Source organism: Pyxicephalus adspersus, chromosome 7, assembly GCF_032062135.1.
Source record: "Pyxicephalus adspersus chromosome 7, UCB_Pads_2.0, whole genome shotgun sequence".
Taxonomy (NCBI): Eukaryota; Metazoa; Chordata; class Amphibia; order Anura; family Pyxicephalidae; genus Pyxicephalus; species Pyxicephalus adspersus.
Genome location: NC_092864.1, coordinates 95,480 through 110,946, shown reverse-complemented (window position 1 = coordinate 110,946; position 15,467 = coordinate 95,480). Strand labels below are relative to the sequence as shown.

The 15,467-nt window shown below is 41.2% G+C and overlaps 1 protein-coding gene across 1 annotated transcript in view; it reads right to left on the bottom strand.

Moving 5' to 3' along the window:
• Positions 1–3,675: 3,675 nt before the first annotated feature.
• The window catches only part of STK36 (serine/threonine kinase 36), a 33,598-nt gene continuing 21,806 nt past the window's right edge, over positions 3,676–15,467 (bottom strand). Inside the window, exons 10-26 of the mRNA XM_072417009.1 lie at positions 13,576–13,713; positions 13,200–13,367; positions 13,018–13,103; positions 12,792–12,891; positions 12,581–12,713; positions 12,261–12,361; positions 11,849–11,953; positions 11,244–11,342; positions 8,197–8,291; positions 8,064–8,124; positions 7,685–7,795; positions 6,723–6,797; positions 6,095–6,254; positions 5,843–5,990; positions 5,405–5,567; positions 4,376–5,098; positions 3,676–4,000 (exon numbers count right to left, since the gene is read on the bottom strand). Coding sequence (XP_072273110.1) covers positions 3,863–4,000; positions 4,376–5,098; positions 5,405–5,567; positions 5,843–5,990; positions 6,095–6,254; positions 6,723–6,797; positions 7,685–7,795; positions 8,064–8,124; positions 8,197–8,291; positions 11,244–11,342; positions 11,849–11,953; positions 12,261–12,361; positions 12,581–12,713; positions 12,792–12,891; positions 13,018–13,103; positions 13,200–13,367; positions 13,576–13,713 — 2,604 coding nt within the window. The 3' untranslated portion in view covers positions 3,676–3,862. The remainder of the gene's footprint in view (positions 4,001–4,375; positions 5,099–5,404; positions 5,568–5,842; positions 5,991–6,094; positions 6,255–6,722; positions 6,798–7,684; positions 7,796–8,063; positions 8,125–8,196; positions 8,292–11,243; positions 11,343–11,848; positions 11,954–12,260; positions 12,362–12,580; positions 12,714–12,791; positions 12,892–13,017; positions 13,104–13,199; positions 13,368–13,575; positions 13,714–15,467) is intronic.

Genomic DNA, 15,467 nt, shown 5'->3' with positions numbered 1-15,467 from the left:
CATGGGATTATACATGGTGGTGTGGGTGAGAGACGTACATGGGATTATACATGGTGGTGTGAGTGATAGACGTGCATGTGATTATACATGGCGGTCTGGGTGATAGACACTCATGGGATTATTAATTGTGGTGTGGGTGTTAGACGTACATGGGATTATACATGATGGTGTGAGTGATAGACGTACATGGGATTATACATGGCGGTGTGGGTGATAGACGTACATGGGATTATATATGGCGGTGTGGGTGAGAGACATACATGGGATTATACATGGTGGTGTGGGTGAGGGACGTACATGGGATTTTATATAGTGGTGTATGGGATAGAAATTCATAGGAATATACACGGAATGTAAGGTATGGATGTATATGGATTGGACATGGTGGAGTGGGTGATAGACGAAAATGGGATTGTACATGGCGGTGTGGGTGATAGATGTACATGCGATTGTACATGGCGGTGTGAGTAATAGACACTCATGGGATTAGTCATTGCGGTGTGGGTGTTAGACGTACATGGGATTATACATGGCGGTGTGAGTGATAGACGTACATGGGATTATACATGGCGGTGTGGGTGTTAGATGTACATGGGATTATACATGGCGGTGTGGGTGATAGACGTACATGGGATTATACATGGCGGTGTGGGTGATAGACGTACATGGGATTATACATGGCGGTGTGGGTGATAGACGTACATGAGATTATACATGGCGGTGTAGGTAAAAGTTGAACATCGGATTGGACATGGCGGAGTGGGTGATAGACGTAAATGAGATTATACATGGCGGAGTGGGTGATAGACACTCATGGGATTATACATTGCGGTGTGGGATATAGACGTACATGGATTATACATGGCAGTGTGATAAGACGTACATGGAATTATACATGGTGGTGTAGGTGAAAGATGTACATGGGATTGTAAATGGCGGAGTGGGTGGTAAACATACATGGGATTGTACATGGCGGTGTAGGTGATAGATGTACATGGGATTATACATGGCCGTGTGGGTGATAGACGTACATGGGATTATACATGGCAGAGTGGGTGATAGACACTCATGGGATTTTACATTGCAGTGAGGGTGATAGATGTACATGGGATTATACATGGTGGTTTGAGTTATAGATGTACATGGAATTATACATTGCAGTGTGGGTGATAGACATCCATGGGATTATACATGGCGGTGTGGGTTGGAGACGTACATGGGATTATACATGGCGGTGTGGGTTGGAGACGTACATGGGATTATACATGGTGGTTTGAGTTATAGATGTACATGGGATTATACATGGTGGTTTGAGTTATAGATGTACATGGGATTATACATTGCGGTGTGGGTGATAGACGTCCATGGGATTATACATGGTGGTGTGGGTGAGCGACGTACATGGGATTATACATGGCGGTGTGGGTTGGAGACGTACATGGGATTATACATGGTGGTTTGAGTTATAGATGTACACGGGATTATACATGGTGGTTTGAGTTATAGATGTACATGGGATTATACATTGCGGTGTGATAGACGTACATGGAATTATACATGGTGGTGTAGGTGAAAGATGTACATGGGATAATACATGGCGGTGTAGGTGATAGACGTACATGGGATTGTAAATGGCGGAGTGGGTGGTATACATACATGGGATTGTACATGGCGGTGTAGGTGATAGATGTACATGGGATTATACAGGGTGGTGTGCGTGATAGACGTACATGGGATTATACAGGGTGGTGTGCATGATAGACGTAGATGGGATTATACATGGCGGTGTTTAATGTACAGGTTAGATGTGAATTTATCACCTTATATATGGGTAGGTTATTCATTTTTTTGTAGAAAGGAACATAGAGTAACAAGGAGTATGATAATTCATCTCACAGCTCTGGGTCGTTCATGTGAATCCAGCTGAAACCACAATCCCTAATCAGCTGAAATATACACAAATTAAGCAAATTCCATCTCCATGTCAAATAGTTTATCAGTTACCAACTCAACCAACCATTTCACTCTGTACACTGACCCTCTGCAGAGTATCTCATTCCTCCCCCATACACTGAGACTCCACAGATCACTGCACCCTGTACACTAACTATCCAGAGAGTATCTTGCCCCTATACAATGGTCCTCCACAGATCATCTCACCCCCCCCCTCCTTACCTTACCTTCCACAAAGCATCCCATCCCCATATGATAACCCTTCACAAAGAATCTCCCTTTATACACTAACCCTCTGCAAAACATCTCCCCCAGTCTTTGACCCTCCGCAGCGCATCTCACCCCATACACTTACCCCAACAATCTGCAGTTCACCTTTCTTCATACACTGCTTGCAAAGCAGTTCAACCCTACACCAGTTTTAGTCCTCTGCAGATCATCTCTACCAGTAAACTGCTGTTAAAATCATCTCATCTGAGTGCTACGTATGGGGCCACTGAGTGCAGCGCTGAGTAATGCAACAAGGCTGTATAAAGAATGAGCCCATTATACACAGCTATCTTCTTTCAAAAAGAGTTCACTTTTACAGCACTGGGAAAAAAAAAAACTATTCTGTGGATCAAATTGTCATAAAGTAGAGGATTTTGTTCTCATCTGATGAAGCCCCAGCAAGAGAAATATGTTGCACTGGCCTTATATATGATATGATGACAGCCTACATTATAATTTAAAGACCATGTGATACAGGGAATGCACATCCCACGTGGCACTTTACTGATATCTATCGAAACATAATATTATTTGTAGTGTCAGTAATATTTGACATGTTCCAATCTGTGTTTACATTCATATAGGGGGTGCAGCAAAAAGCAAATAATACACGTGCAATCAGAGTATGTCACAAGTCACTTACCCACAGGCCAACTCCTATAACAGTGACAAAGTAGCCCACAATCACCCCAATGTCTGCAGGATTACTGATGGTGGCAGAGTTCTTGGAACTCTCTGGCAGAATTGTCGTCATTGTAGCGTCCATCTCTGAATCAAGCTGATTGAGTTTCTTTATTCTTGTTTTCCTCTGGTTCTAATATCTGGGGCTTCTGTTTAACAGGCCGTGACCATTAACTTATTAATTGTGTTAGAACAGCCCTGACTTGTCATTAGCATGCCCCTTTCTGCTGCTCATCACATTGTCAGGTGATCACCAATAATACCAAGGAACATTGCTGAATAGACTTCCTGCTGGATTATAAACATGTATACAAGGTGGTCATTGCATGTCACCTGCCATCAATATGACATTGAACCAGGGTGTCTAAGATATGAGTAACTGCATACGATTTGTGTTGCAAGAGCTGACCACACACAGTACAATCCTATATGAGCACACAAGCAGTTGTAATGTAAGGACCTGACTGCATACAAATGAATGGACTAATGAGGAAGTCCTTCACGCTACTAGACATAAAGGGGTTCGTACAATCAGCTTGTAACTTGGGTTTTTAATGATTATCACACCTGTAAATTGGGTTTTTTCCTCCTTTGAAAGCCCAACTATCAGGAAGGAATGAATGCAGTGTCCCGCTTTAGCTGGGAAAGAGGAACAGTAGTTGTTACAGCTACACCCAGAACTAACCAACCAAGAGGACAGACATGACTGCTGCATATTTAACATGCCATGGCATGATAGCAACAATAATATTCTATTCAATACCAAAGCTCTTTGTGTTCCAATAAAGTTTATTTCACACAAAAATATTTTATAAAATATTAGTGATCACAAACTGTACAAATTCCTCTGGAGGACTAAAATTTAGATGCACAACATGCACCGCAGCCGCTCTCCCACATTACATGGACGAAAAGGGATTGCACACTCTCCATCTCTCATATTACATAGATCAGACATTTAGACACTTTGTGATGACAGCTTGTGGAGCAGTCTGTTACAGTGATGAGAAAGAGAAGTTCTTCTGGGTGACAAACTTTTCTGTTCACAAACTAGAGATGCTGAAAGTTTGTCTACAGCATTAAGAGACACCAAATGCTGGAAAGGAAGCAAAGAGAGAGGTTTACATTTTTCTGACCAGCCATATAACATCAGAGCTTTCATCAGTTAAGGATGTTCCAGGAGAGGGGGAAAGATATTAGAGAGCCTGGCTCAAGGGGAGAGACAGACTGGTATAAAGGAAAAGGACAGAAAGAACACAGCTCCCAGGGGAAACAAGAGAACAGATGTAAAAATTAGCAGGGGGAGAGGCAGAACAAAATGGCAGACTGCTATTTGGATTGACAGAACAGAGGACACAGATGGTTAGGAATGGTGATAAAAGAGTATATGGTCAGTATGAAAGATCACACATTGGCATGAGGAATAAAAGAACTGTGGACAGATGTGTATGGAGGTGGAATGAATAATTACCTGGCGTACATCTGAGATGCCACTAAGGCTACGTAAAGCAATAAGGGAGGCCAGTCGTACGGGTTCTTCCTGGTCTGAACAAGCTGACTGGAGAAGCAGTTGTGGCACCTTAAGGGTAAGCAGATGAGGACTTCCTCTTTCTCTGGATGCAGTGCCTAGGTTCCCCAGAGCATTGGCTGCATGTATTCGGGTTTTGGTTTGAGAATCTCTTAACAATGGAAGAAATTTGATGGTTGCAGCCGATACCCAGGAACTATCTGCACAGGACTTGTGAAAGGCACAATTTCCCACAGCAAATGCTGCAGATCTCCTCACTCTGGTGTCCCTTTCAGAAAGACAATCTAGAAGTTTATTCACAAGGGTTGCTGATATAGATTCACCAAGACGTGCCAGATTACCAGCAAAGGTACAAGCTGCGCTTTTCAGCTCTGATTGTTGTGTCTGGAGTACGCGACATAGAAGCAAATCCCAGTCTTTTACAATGATTTGCACAAGGGGTAGGTTGGTAGGAGAGGCTCGAATCAAATGACTGAAGAGGGTCAGAAGCTGAATGACCACATTGTCCAGTCCTGAGTGCACAGCATCATTAAACCAGGAAATTGCATCACTTGATGACATGGCATTGAGGGAGAATTCGGAGAGAAATTCTTTCTTCATAAGCACCAACCGGCACATAAGACACAGTGGCATCTCCACTAACGCTACAGGGAGCCTGATGCATGCCTGCAAATCACAAAATCAACATAGACGCCACAAGGCGCTTCATCAAAAACAACATTTAAGTAGAAGGGGCAGTTTAAAACATTCCCACCAATCATCATTGGCAGCCAACAAAGACAACTTGTTTCTAACAATATTTGCCATATAGAAAGTGCATTTAACAGTGATCAGCACACAAATCATTAGCTGAAACTTTCCTAAACTAGGATCTGATACGTAGGAAAAGAAATTGCATAAGGAGGAGGAGGATAGAGATAGTTTTGTATTTGAATGTCCCACTATGGTTAATAATAAAATAAGGACTTTCACCTGTAAGAGTGAAGTTACGGTCTGTTGCTGTTGGAGAGAACTTTCAATCTCGTTCATGGTGTCAGAGGGGATGTCCTGGGAGAGAGGGATGCACAGTAATTGCGAGACGAGGCACACCACATCAGAGACCGTTAGAGATACATCCCAGCCATTAACCTGACAGCTGTAAAAAGAGAACCGTGACATCTCAGTTTCTAGCATGATCTAAACTCTAATATGGCGACTTTGCACCCCAGTCCTCAGAGTGATGCACCAACCTTTCCCCAGAATCTTCCTATCTAAATAGTAATGGGAAGGATAAGGGATCAGGAAGAGGTCAATGTAAATATGATATGACATACATACGTATATTCTGAATGTTATGCACACAATGCAGAAATGGAACACTGCATATTATCAGTCACATTCACATGATGATGAGGAGGTAACTAGACTTACGCTTCAGTCACATGACCCAGGAAAGTGGGGCTCACTAGACGATTCAGCACCACTATGATGACATTTTGTGGTTTTGCGAGCAGATGGAGAAAACGTTCTGCAGATTTCACAGAGATCAGGAGGGACACATGAAGGAAAGTGACAACTCCTGCAACATGAGATATTAGTAGGAATGATGGGACTTATTACAGATTAGGTATTCCAAATGGAGAATCTTTGCTCCTATTCCCCATTCCTCTCACAATACCTTACCACGTACAGACAGCAAGCTCCAGTTTGGTGGGTTACAGTCATTTCCACGTGGCGTGTCCCCTTCCAGTTGTGCTTTTGGGCTGCGAAATCCAAGCTGGAGGCAGATACTGTGCCAAAGAAAGGGAGTCTCATCTGATAGGATGGCAGTCAGTTCTTCATTCTGCATACACAGACACAAGCCGTTCACAATGCAACTTACTGCAAGGGGCCACACAAACACAGAGGTTCTGGAGGGGAACAAATACACACATGGCAACATACTACAGGGGGCCACACACACACAGCAACATATAACCAAAGAATATCCACATATTGCAAGATACTACATGGGAAGACACTACAGGAGACCACAGACACACACACTGCGACATACTACACAGGAACACACAGACATACTACAGGAAACCCCACACACTGAAGCACACTACAGGTGACCATAGATACATACACACATTGTGACATACCACAGGGGTACATAATTATATTAGCATCCCACCATGTACATATACTGTATTATATCAATCTGCTCCGGTGTTTATTAATAAACAATATGCATCTGTACTTCATTATAATATAAAAAATTAGGATACCAGAGATACTACCTGGCAAAGTGCACCATATATATTACCTGGGTAAGTTGCTGGAGGAGTAGGTGGAAGATCCAGTCATATAATCCAGACCCCAAAGGAGGGCAGAAATTTACCTGGGATGTAAAGATGTAATCATTATATAAAAATACTGATTTATCAGGTAATATGATAGCCAAATATTTCTCTATGATATATCTACCAATAAAGAGACACACCTGACAGCAGCAGCAGTATATAATACACATTTATTTGGAGCCCTGCACACTATGGGCTCTATTTTATAAAATGGGGATTCAGGCATTTCCTCCCATATTCCTTTGTGGCAATGAAGGTTTCCAGGTTCATGTGTTTCAATGGCAGTAATTGATCTTCACAAGGGAATGTTTGACAGAATGTCAGGTTCCCTGTTTTATATAAAACAAAACAAAAAACCAAAGAGAGACCTAAAAGCGAATGTATGATTAAAAGTATATGCCACAGGATTCTTCATAATGAAGAAGCAGAGCACACAACAGATTACCTGATTACAGTAAAAAAAAGTTTTGACTATGGACTTTGTAATGTGCTGTGTAATATGTCAGCGCTGTTATAATAAAGAAAATGTTTTTTAATTAAAACCCAACCATAATCCCTAGGCAATTCCCTAACACTAATCCTAAATCTAAACCAAACCGTAACACCAACCCCCCAGGCCAAGCATTAATATTACCCTAGGCCAAACCCATTTCTTCACCCCCAGTTTAAGCCCTAAAGTGGTTTCAGAACATTGACTTTATTCATGTATTTACAATATTGTGCACTGAAGCAGCTTCACATGACGATATGTAAGAACTGTGGAATTGTAGAAATGGACAGAAAGGCATCACTTTTTAATGTTTAAAAACAAAACAAAAACAAAACCTGTACCTAAGACTTATGTCCAATGAGTGCCCACTATATCACTTTGTGTGGATATCATTAAATATATACATAAGTAAGAGTGAGAGATTGGCAGGCTTACCGGTGGCATATCTGAGAGACATATTCTCATGGCAGTCAGTAGGACATCCTGCGATACAAGGTTAGGGTCACCACAGTCATGTAGAGAAGCTGCCAGGACAGTAGCTGCAGCCTAGGAATATAATAAAGTGTAATAACGTGCAGGAAAGCACCTGTGTGAATAGGATCTGATGGAAGAAACCTCATCAGACTCACTGTATACTAGTTATCAGTTTGCAAAACTGACACAACATAATAGCATGCATAATGTTCAGTAAACACTTTCCTGTCCACATGGTCACCACATGTATGCATGTGGCCTAACTGATTATTTGTAATATTAGTGTGGAAACACCCCAATAGCACAACAACATCACCCGACAACAACCGATAGCACTCACCACAAGGGAGGGAACACTGCATGTCAGAAGATGAGAGAGAGCATCCCCCACAGATGACAACCTGTAAAACAAAACACAAACATGAGCACTTTCATTTGTAAGAGTATACCATAATGTATGTAGAAAGACTTACAATTCAGGTAGAGACTGCAGACGAAGGGCAAGTACCGAGATGAGGAATATAGACAGTTCTGCTATATGAATATGACAAATATCCCAGTGATGAACCTGAAAAAGATCAGAAAAGTTAAGACACCACCAGATCAGGACAACACCACTACAGTTTATACAATGTACAATAAGCATCTCAGGACAGCAACCCTGTAACCTCTACAGTCCATACAAAGTACAAGTAGCATCTCAGGATGGCATCTAAGTGGTCAATAAAACAGCCATCTCAGTACAACACCACTAAAGTCCATACAATGCACAACAACTATCTTAGGAAGACACCTCTGTCAGCTCTACACAGTCTGTAGACAACCATCAATGCACAGCACAAACCGTCACCTCTACAGTAGTGTTGGTGGAATAGCTCACTATTCGATTCGGCAACCATTCACTCAAATAAAGCGAAATTCGGGTAGTCGAATGTCAACGTCGAACACCATTAAAGGCAATGGGAGGAAAAATTTGGGTTTTTTTCAGCACTGTGTAGAGCTTCTACAGCCTCCAAACAGATGCAAAAAGATACATTATAAAAGGATACATAAAAAGATACATTATAAAAAGATACATAACACTATTACATACCCCTGTACTTCACATGAATAATAAAGTGCACCCGTCACATCAAAATTAGGCTAAAGCTAGGTACACACTTCCAATAATTATTGTTAGAAAATGAACGATTATGACCGATCAACTAATATGCACGATTATACTTGAACAATCATATTGTGCACAATTCTGTACATGCTGTAACAATATGATCGTTCATATATAATCCACCAACAGTGTCCACACACTAGATACAATCGTTTGAACGATGCAGGGAGGGACATGTAAAGGAGAAAGTGTACAGCAGAAACATGCATGATCACTGAACAACCGTACACGATATAGTGAAAGATCGTCGGCCAATCATATCCACCGTGGCGGTCGTTCATTTCCAATGACAATCCTCGTTTTTTTGGCCAATCGGTTGTTCATCGGTTGTTTCTAACGATAATTATTGGACGTGTGTATGCAGCTTTAGTCTACACGGACTGTTTCCCCAGCGTTTATCCTGAGGCTTTAAAGCCCATGTTTGAAGTCCCCACGCATTCCCATGGGCTAATCTACACCGGGACGTTTCCTTCAGGCACGTTTTTGAGCGTTATCTTAAACGTTGCTTGCAACATTTAAAAAATTAAAACGCTGGATAAACGCGTGAAAACGCTTTCATTGAACTCAATGGAGGCTTTTTCAAGCGTTTTTAAGCTTTTATGAAAGCTTTCATTGAAAACAATGGGGGCGTTTATAAACATTTTTAGCAGGACTTTGGAATCTGGAAGCTCCCTTTAATAAGGAGACTCCCAGATCTCCACTGCCCCACCCTGGGGAATGAGGAAATCCTCCTGACAGTGAGGGATTGCAGGGCACTAGGGGTTAAATGAGGACAAGCCTCTCCATTCACCCCTAGTGCTCTGGCTGAGGTTTTACATTTCTCAGCCATTCAGTACTAGAGATGAATGGGGAGACTTGTGCCCATTCATCTCTAGTGCTCTGTGATTGGCTGAGAAATAGGAAATCCTGATGACAGCTCAAGCATCATCAGGATTTTCCTTTCCTCAGCCAATCAGGGAGCAGAGCAATCAGCAGAACTTTACTATGCTGACAGCTCTGCTCCCCCGATTGGCTGAGGAAAGGGAAATCCTGATGATGCCTTTGCTGCAGCCCTGGAGGAGCTTCCACATGTGTTCTGTATGTGTAATACATGTCACAGCTCCTCTAGGGCTGCGGGAGCGATCAGGGGAGCAGAGCTGTCAGCATAGTAAAGCTCCGCTGATTGCTCTGCTCCCTGATTGGCTGAGGAAAGGGAAATCCTAATGATGCTTGAGCTGTCATCAGGGTTTCCTATTTCCCAGCCAATCACAGAGCAGTAAAGGTAATACGATACATATCTCCATTCAACCTCTATTGCCCTGTATTGCTTGCGGTTACAGCTAATTGAAGGCACGTGCTTTCAATTAGCTGTGACCGCAAAGTTCCCACGGTCCGGGAATCCCACAATGACATTATGATTCATAATGTCATTGTCGTATAACCTGTAAAAAATAAAAAAAGAACAAGTTAAAATAAAAAAACATACAAATAAATTCATTTAAGATTAATTTTAATTTTTTTTCCCCAGATTTTTGCTGTCAAATTGCGTGTTTTTCAGGTCGGGTCTATCTGAATTCAAACAGCCATATTCGGGTCGAATATAGGGACAACCTGAATTTGAACATTAACACTACTCTACAGCACAAAGTACAAAAACAACCATCTCGGGATAGTATCCTCCCATAGCTAAAGTCCGTACAATGTACAAAAATAATGTCAGAACAGCACTTCTGTCACCCTACAGTCCATACAATGCACAACAACCATTTCAGGATGGCATCCCTCTCACCTCTACGGTCTGTTCAATGTACAGCAACCATCTCTGGGTGGTACTTTTGTCATCTCTATTGTCTCCAGAGTATGAAGTAACTATCTCAGGATAGCACATCAAAGAGACTAAGTTATCTGCCATTTTTTACCTGGTTACTGTTGTGATCTTTTGTATTTATTACTTTCTGAATGCAGTGAGTATGCAGCTCAGGTGCTTGGCTAATTTTAGCACAATTTGGCACTATGTTACCTGCATGCTTGTTTCTTATGTGTTACTGAAACTAGAAGATTAGTTTTATTATCAAGCAATTAGCATGTTTAGAAGTTCAGCCATGGAAGCTTTTACATTCCTTCAGTATATATCCTTTTTGAAAAAGAATGAAGGAGGAGGGCACAAGAAAATGTATTGGGAAGGAATAAATAAATAAGCAGAACATTTTTTACAGTCTTTTATCAAATTATAAGGTAGGAACATTAGATTGTGAGCTCCTTTGAGGGACAGTTAGTGACATGACTATGGACTTTGTACAGCGCTGCGTAATATGATGGTGCTATATAAATACTGTGTAATAATAATATTAATACTATTATGAAATAAGTTACCTCTCCCTTCAGACAAGACACCAAATACTGCATGGCATGGCTGGCACCTAGAAGCTGCTGACAGGCCTCTATGCTGACATGACAACAAGCATACAAAACCTGCAAGAAGGAGCCAATTATTAGCACACACACAGAGAAGATTGGAGGCAGAAAGGATGGCAAGTCACAAGCCAGGATGCTCAGAAGTTACTCCCACAGGAGAGAGTCAGATCTCAAATCTTAGTAAATACCCCAGGGGGGAAGGGAGACAGAAAGGGTTGATGAGTTAGAGGGGCCAAACCTCAGAAACACTTCCAGGAGGAAGTAGACAAAAGGAAAAGATTCAAAGGAGACCAATCCTTACAAACTCTTTGAGGCGGAGGCAGTAGGAATCAAAGGGGACAAATCTCATCAGACTCTCACAGCAGGTAAGTAAAAGGTAAGGTAAAATGATAAAAGGTAGGAATATCAGAATACACTCCAAGCAAGAGGGAGGGGAGGTCAGATGGAGTCATTGAGTACGAATCTTAGGAGACACTCCTAGGAGGGGTAGCAGAAGGTATGCAGTCAGAGAGGCAAACCTAGCAGATATTCCTAGAAAAGAGAAAACAAAAAGTAAAAATTACCTTAAGTTGGCTTAGAGTAAGCTGGGAGCCAGTTAATGACTCCCTCTTGCTAAACAATAGAATGCTGAAATCTGACAAAAATCGTTCTGAAACATACACAAAAACCTGCAATAACAGAGATGGGAAATAACAGGGGGTTAATGTTTTCAAAGCCAATATGGTCTATAACTTCTAATATCTTATACAGTGCAAACTGCTTTCATATCACATGAAAAAGGAAGAGTTCGCCCAGAAATAGATGGCCTGCAGTAACCTGACCAAAGACCTTTTCTTCTTTTCTTCAATAAGTAAGTCAGAAAATCATAATATATAGAAACACTAATCACAGTGTCATAGATGCTGTCCACTCATCAGACAGCAATTGAGATTAGTTGAGAGGGTGAAGTGAGGGGTGAGAAGGTCTCTGAAACACCTTTTCCTTTAGTAGACGGTGTGGGGCAGACACAGGGACGTCACATACAGCTGCAAGGACATTAAAGTAGACACGAAACCAACGTCCATCTCCAGGAATTTCTAAAAGAGGGAGTACAGATATTGGAGAAATAATGACATATCTCTTTAATATGATAGAACAATATGTAACTATGTATTATAGAAACAATATGTAACACACTCCACATGGATGTTACAGAGGAGTAGACTAGGTGTATATGTCACCTCTAATGAAGCCATTACATTGACACACAGGTAGAACACAAGGTTCTGGAACTGATCAATAACTGAATTAGTTACCTTGACTCAGGTGTTGTGTCCGATCAATGATGGAGTTCAGTACATCCTGGTAATTAGACAGAAGGCCACCAAACAGCTGAGTACAATCTTCTGGAGCCCCTGAGCTTGCACTTACGCAAAGAGACACCAAGCACTAGATGGAAGACGCAACTTTTAGGGGAAGTTTCAGATAGGCACATATAGTGCAAAGAGAACAAAGAGTATATGTTACCTCTAAACTCCGCTCTACCAAGACATCCTCAGCACTGGGGGGAAATGATAAAACCATCCGCAGGACTTCCAAAAAATCCTCTGCACAACTTTGCAGAGTACTGCACAATAATACAAGAAGTTATTATGAGACACAATATAATGAGAAGAGAGCAGATACAAGATGTAGAATGAGCACCTTAAAAAAGTGAAAGGGTGGAGTGGAGGACCGCTTGGAATTTACTTACCGTGAAGCCTCTGGATGACTTTTAAAACAGAAGTAAGAGTTCAGTAGTACAAACAGATCTGACAGAAAGGATGAGGTCCATGTACACTGAAAGCAATACACATTCTAGTTAGAAAACACTTGCACCTGAGTAATACCTCCTAGGGTTATCCATGATTCTACAGAAATAGAAACATCCGATACCTGGCGAACATTGCTGTTTAATGACTGGCTTATGAGCTGCAGCAAAAAATGAGGTATCTCTAACTTCTCACACAGGTCAGAGAGCAGGGCTGGGTCACAGTTCGATGACAGGAGGTTACAGATTACACGAATTGCTGGGCGAAGGCGAGAAGCTGCTTCAAGTGATACCTATATACACAAATTACACATTGTTAGGAAGAAAGGATTAGTGAAGTAGCCATGAATGGTATCCTATATATCTGTACAAAATTTGTCCTGTTTTCAAATTACTGCAAGCAAATAGAAGATAACCAAATGAAAGAACATCTAGAAAGGTCTACAAAGGAAGCATTGGGTTAATGTAGAATCATTGGTATATAGCAGGAAATACACTGACCGGAGGATGGCAGTCCTGCATCCGGCTATGGACTCTCTCCTGAAAGCTGGGGTCTTTGAGGAGGAGGAATGGGGTATTCAGCTGGGCTACAGAAGGGTCAGTAGCGTCTAGTAGAGCTGACCATTCTTCATCACTGTCCTATATACAGGAACAAAATATATATATAAAAAAAAGGGATGGTGGTAAATGAAAACCCTATGTGGGACAGGTATGTGTAAATAGGATACATTTTTCTTAGGCACAATACCTATATAATGTCACGCCTGCGAGATACTCAGGATATACATCAGAAGTGTATAATATAGTTTTTATTGAGTACAAAAAAACCCAAAACATTGAAAGTGATGATTTTTCATCATTTTAAGGGAGAAGAGCCTTAGTGAGGGAGGTGACTAAGAACCCTATGGTCATTCTGACTGAGCTTCAGAGATCTGGTGTGGAGATTGGACAAAGTTCCAGAAGGACAACTGCAGAACTCCATCCCACCAATCTGTTCTTTATGGCAGAAAGGCTAGAAAGAAGCCTCTCCTCTTTCAGGCGCTTTTTTTTGCAAACTCCCAATGACTCTACGAATGCGAGAAACAAGATTCTACGATCTGATGAAACCTTCACCTGAATTCCAAACATTGTCTGAAGAAAACCAGGCACCCCTCATCACCTGCCCAATACCATTTTAGGAGTGAAAGATGGTGGTGGCAGCATCATGCTATGGGGGTGTTTTTTAGCAACAGGGACTGGGAGACTGGTTAGGGTTGAGGGAAAGCTAAATGGAGCAAAGTACAGGAAAATCTTTAATAGAAACCCGTTCCAAAGTGCTCTGACTGGCCCAGAGGTTTACCTTCCAACATGACAATGGTGCAAAACACACGGCCAAGACAACACAGAAGTGGCTTAGGGACAACTTTGTTATGTTCTATATTGGCCCATCAAAAGCCCTAACGTAACCCCTATGAACATTTCTGGAAAGACCTGAAAATGGCAATGAACGGCAGAAAATTCTCCAATCCAGATGTGCCAAGCTTGTTGCTTTAATACCCACTTGAGGCTGTATTTGCTGCCAAAAGGTGCTTCAATCAAGTACTACGTAAAGAGTCAGAATACTTAGGTAAATGTAATATTTTAATTTGTTCTTTTCAATAAATTTCCACATTTTCTAAAAATATTTTTTCATCTTGTCGTTATGGGAGTGTAGATTAATGAATGAAAAAAAATGAATTTAAATGATTGTAGCATCAGGTTGCAACATAACCAAATAGAAAAAAGTGAAGGGGGTCTGGATACTTTCTGAAGATGTCCATGGACATGCATTGAAGAATAACTGGCTGAGGGGTCAAAGGGAAACATCCCTTCTAATGTGGCCCCTTAAATAACTGGTCATTAGAGGACCAAAAGAAGACTGCTTGGAGGTACTTTCCAAAGATCACATATAATAGGACTCCTACAGTAATGAACTTCGCAGACAATCCGCTTCTTCAGACTTTTATTTTATTGTTTACCATTGCACTTTATTGTTTTTCAATATCCTTTTCATGTCCTTTTCTTAAAATATATAATTTGCAATGGTTGTTTGTACTGTATTATATTTTACCTTATTTCTAATGTATGTCCCAAGTATCTTGCAGGAGTGACATCATACACGTATTGTACACAGACAAAATGTTTATGTCAGATGAACAGATATACATTTTCCCCATCCACCCACAAATAACATGCGAGCCTGGCCCAAATTACACAAAATATAAAATATGAAAATGTGAGCCTGAAAGTAAAACAAATCGTGTAGACAGATGTGTAGACATTTGTTTCAAGGTTTACCCCTCGATATACTTACTGTTTGATCGTGCAGCCAAGTGGCAAATGACATTTAATATAGATAAATTTAAAGTTATGCC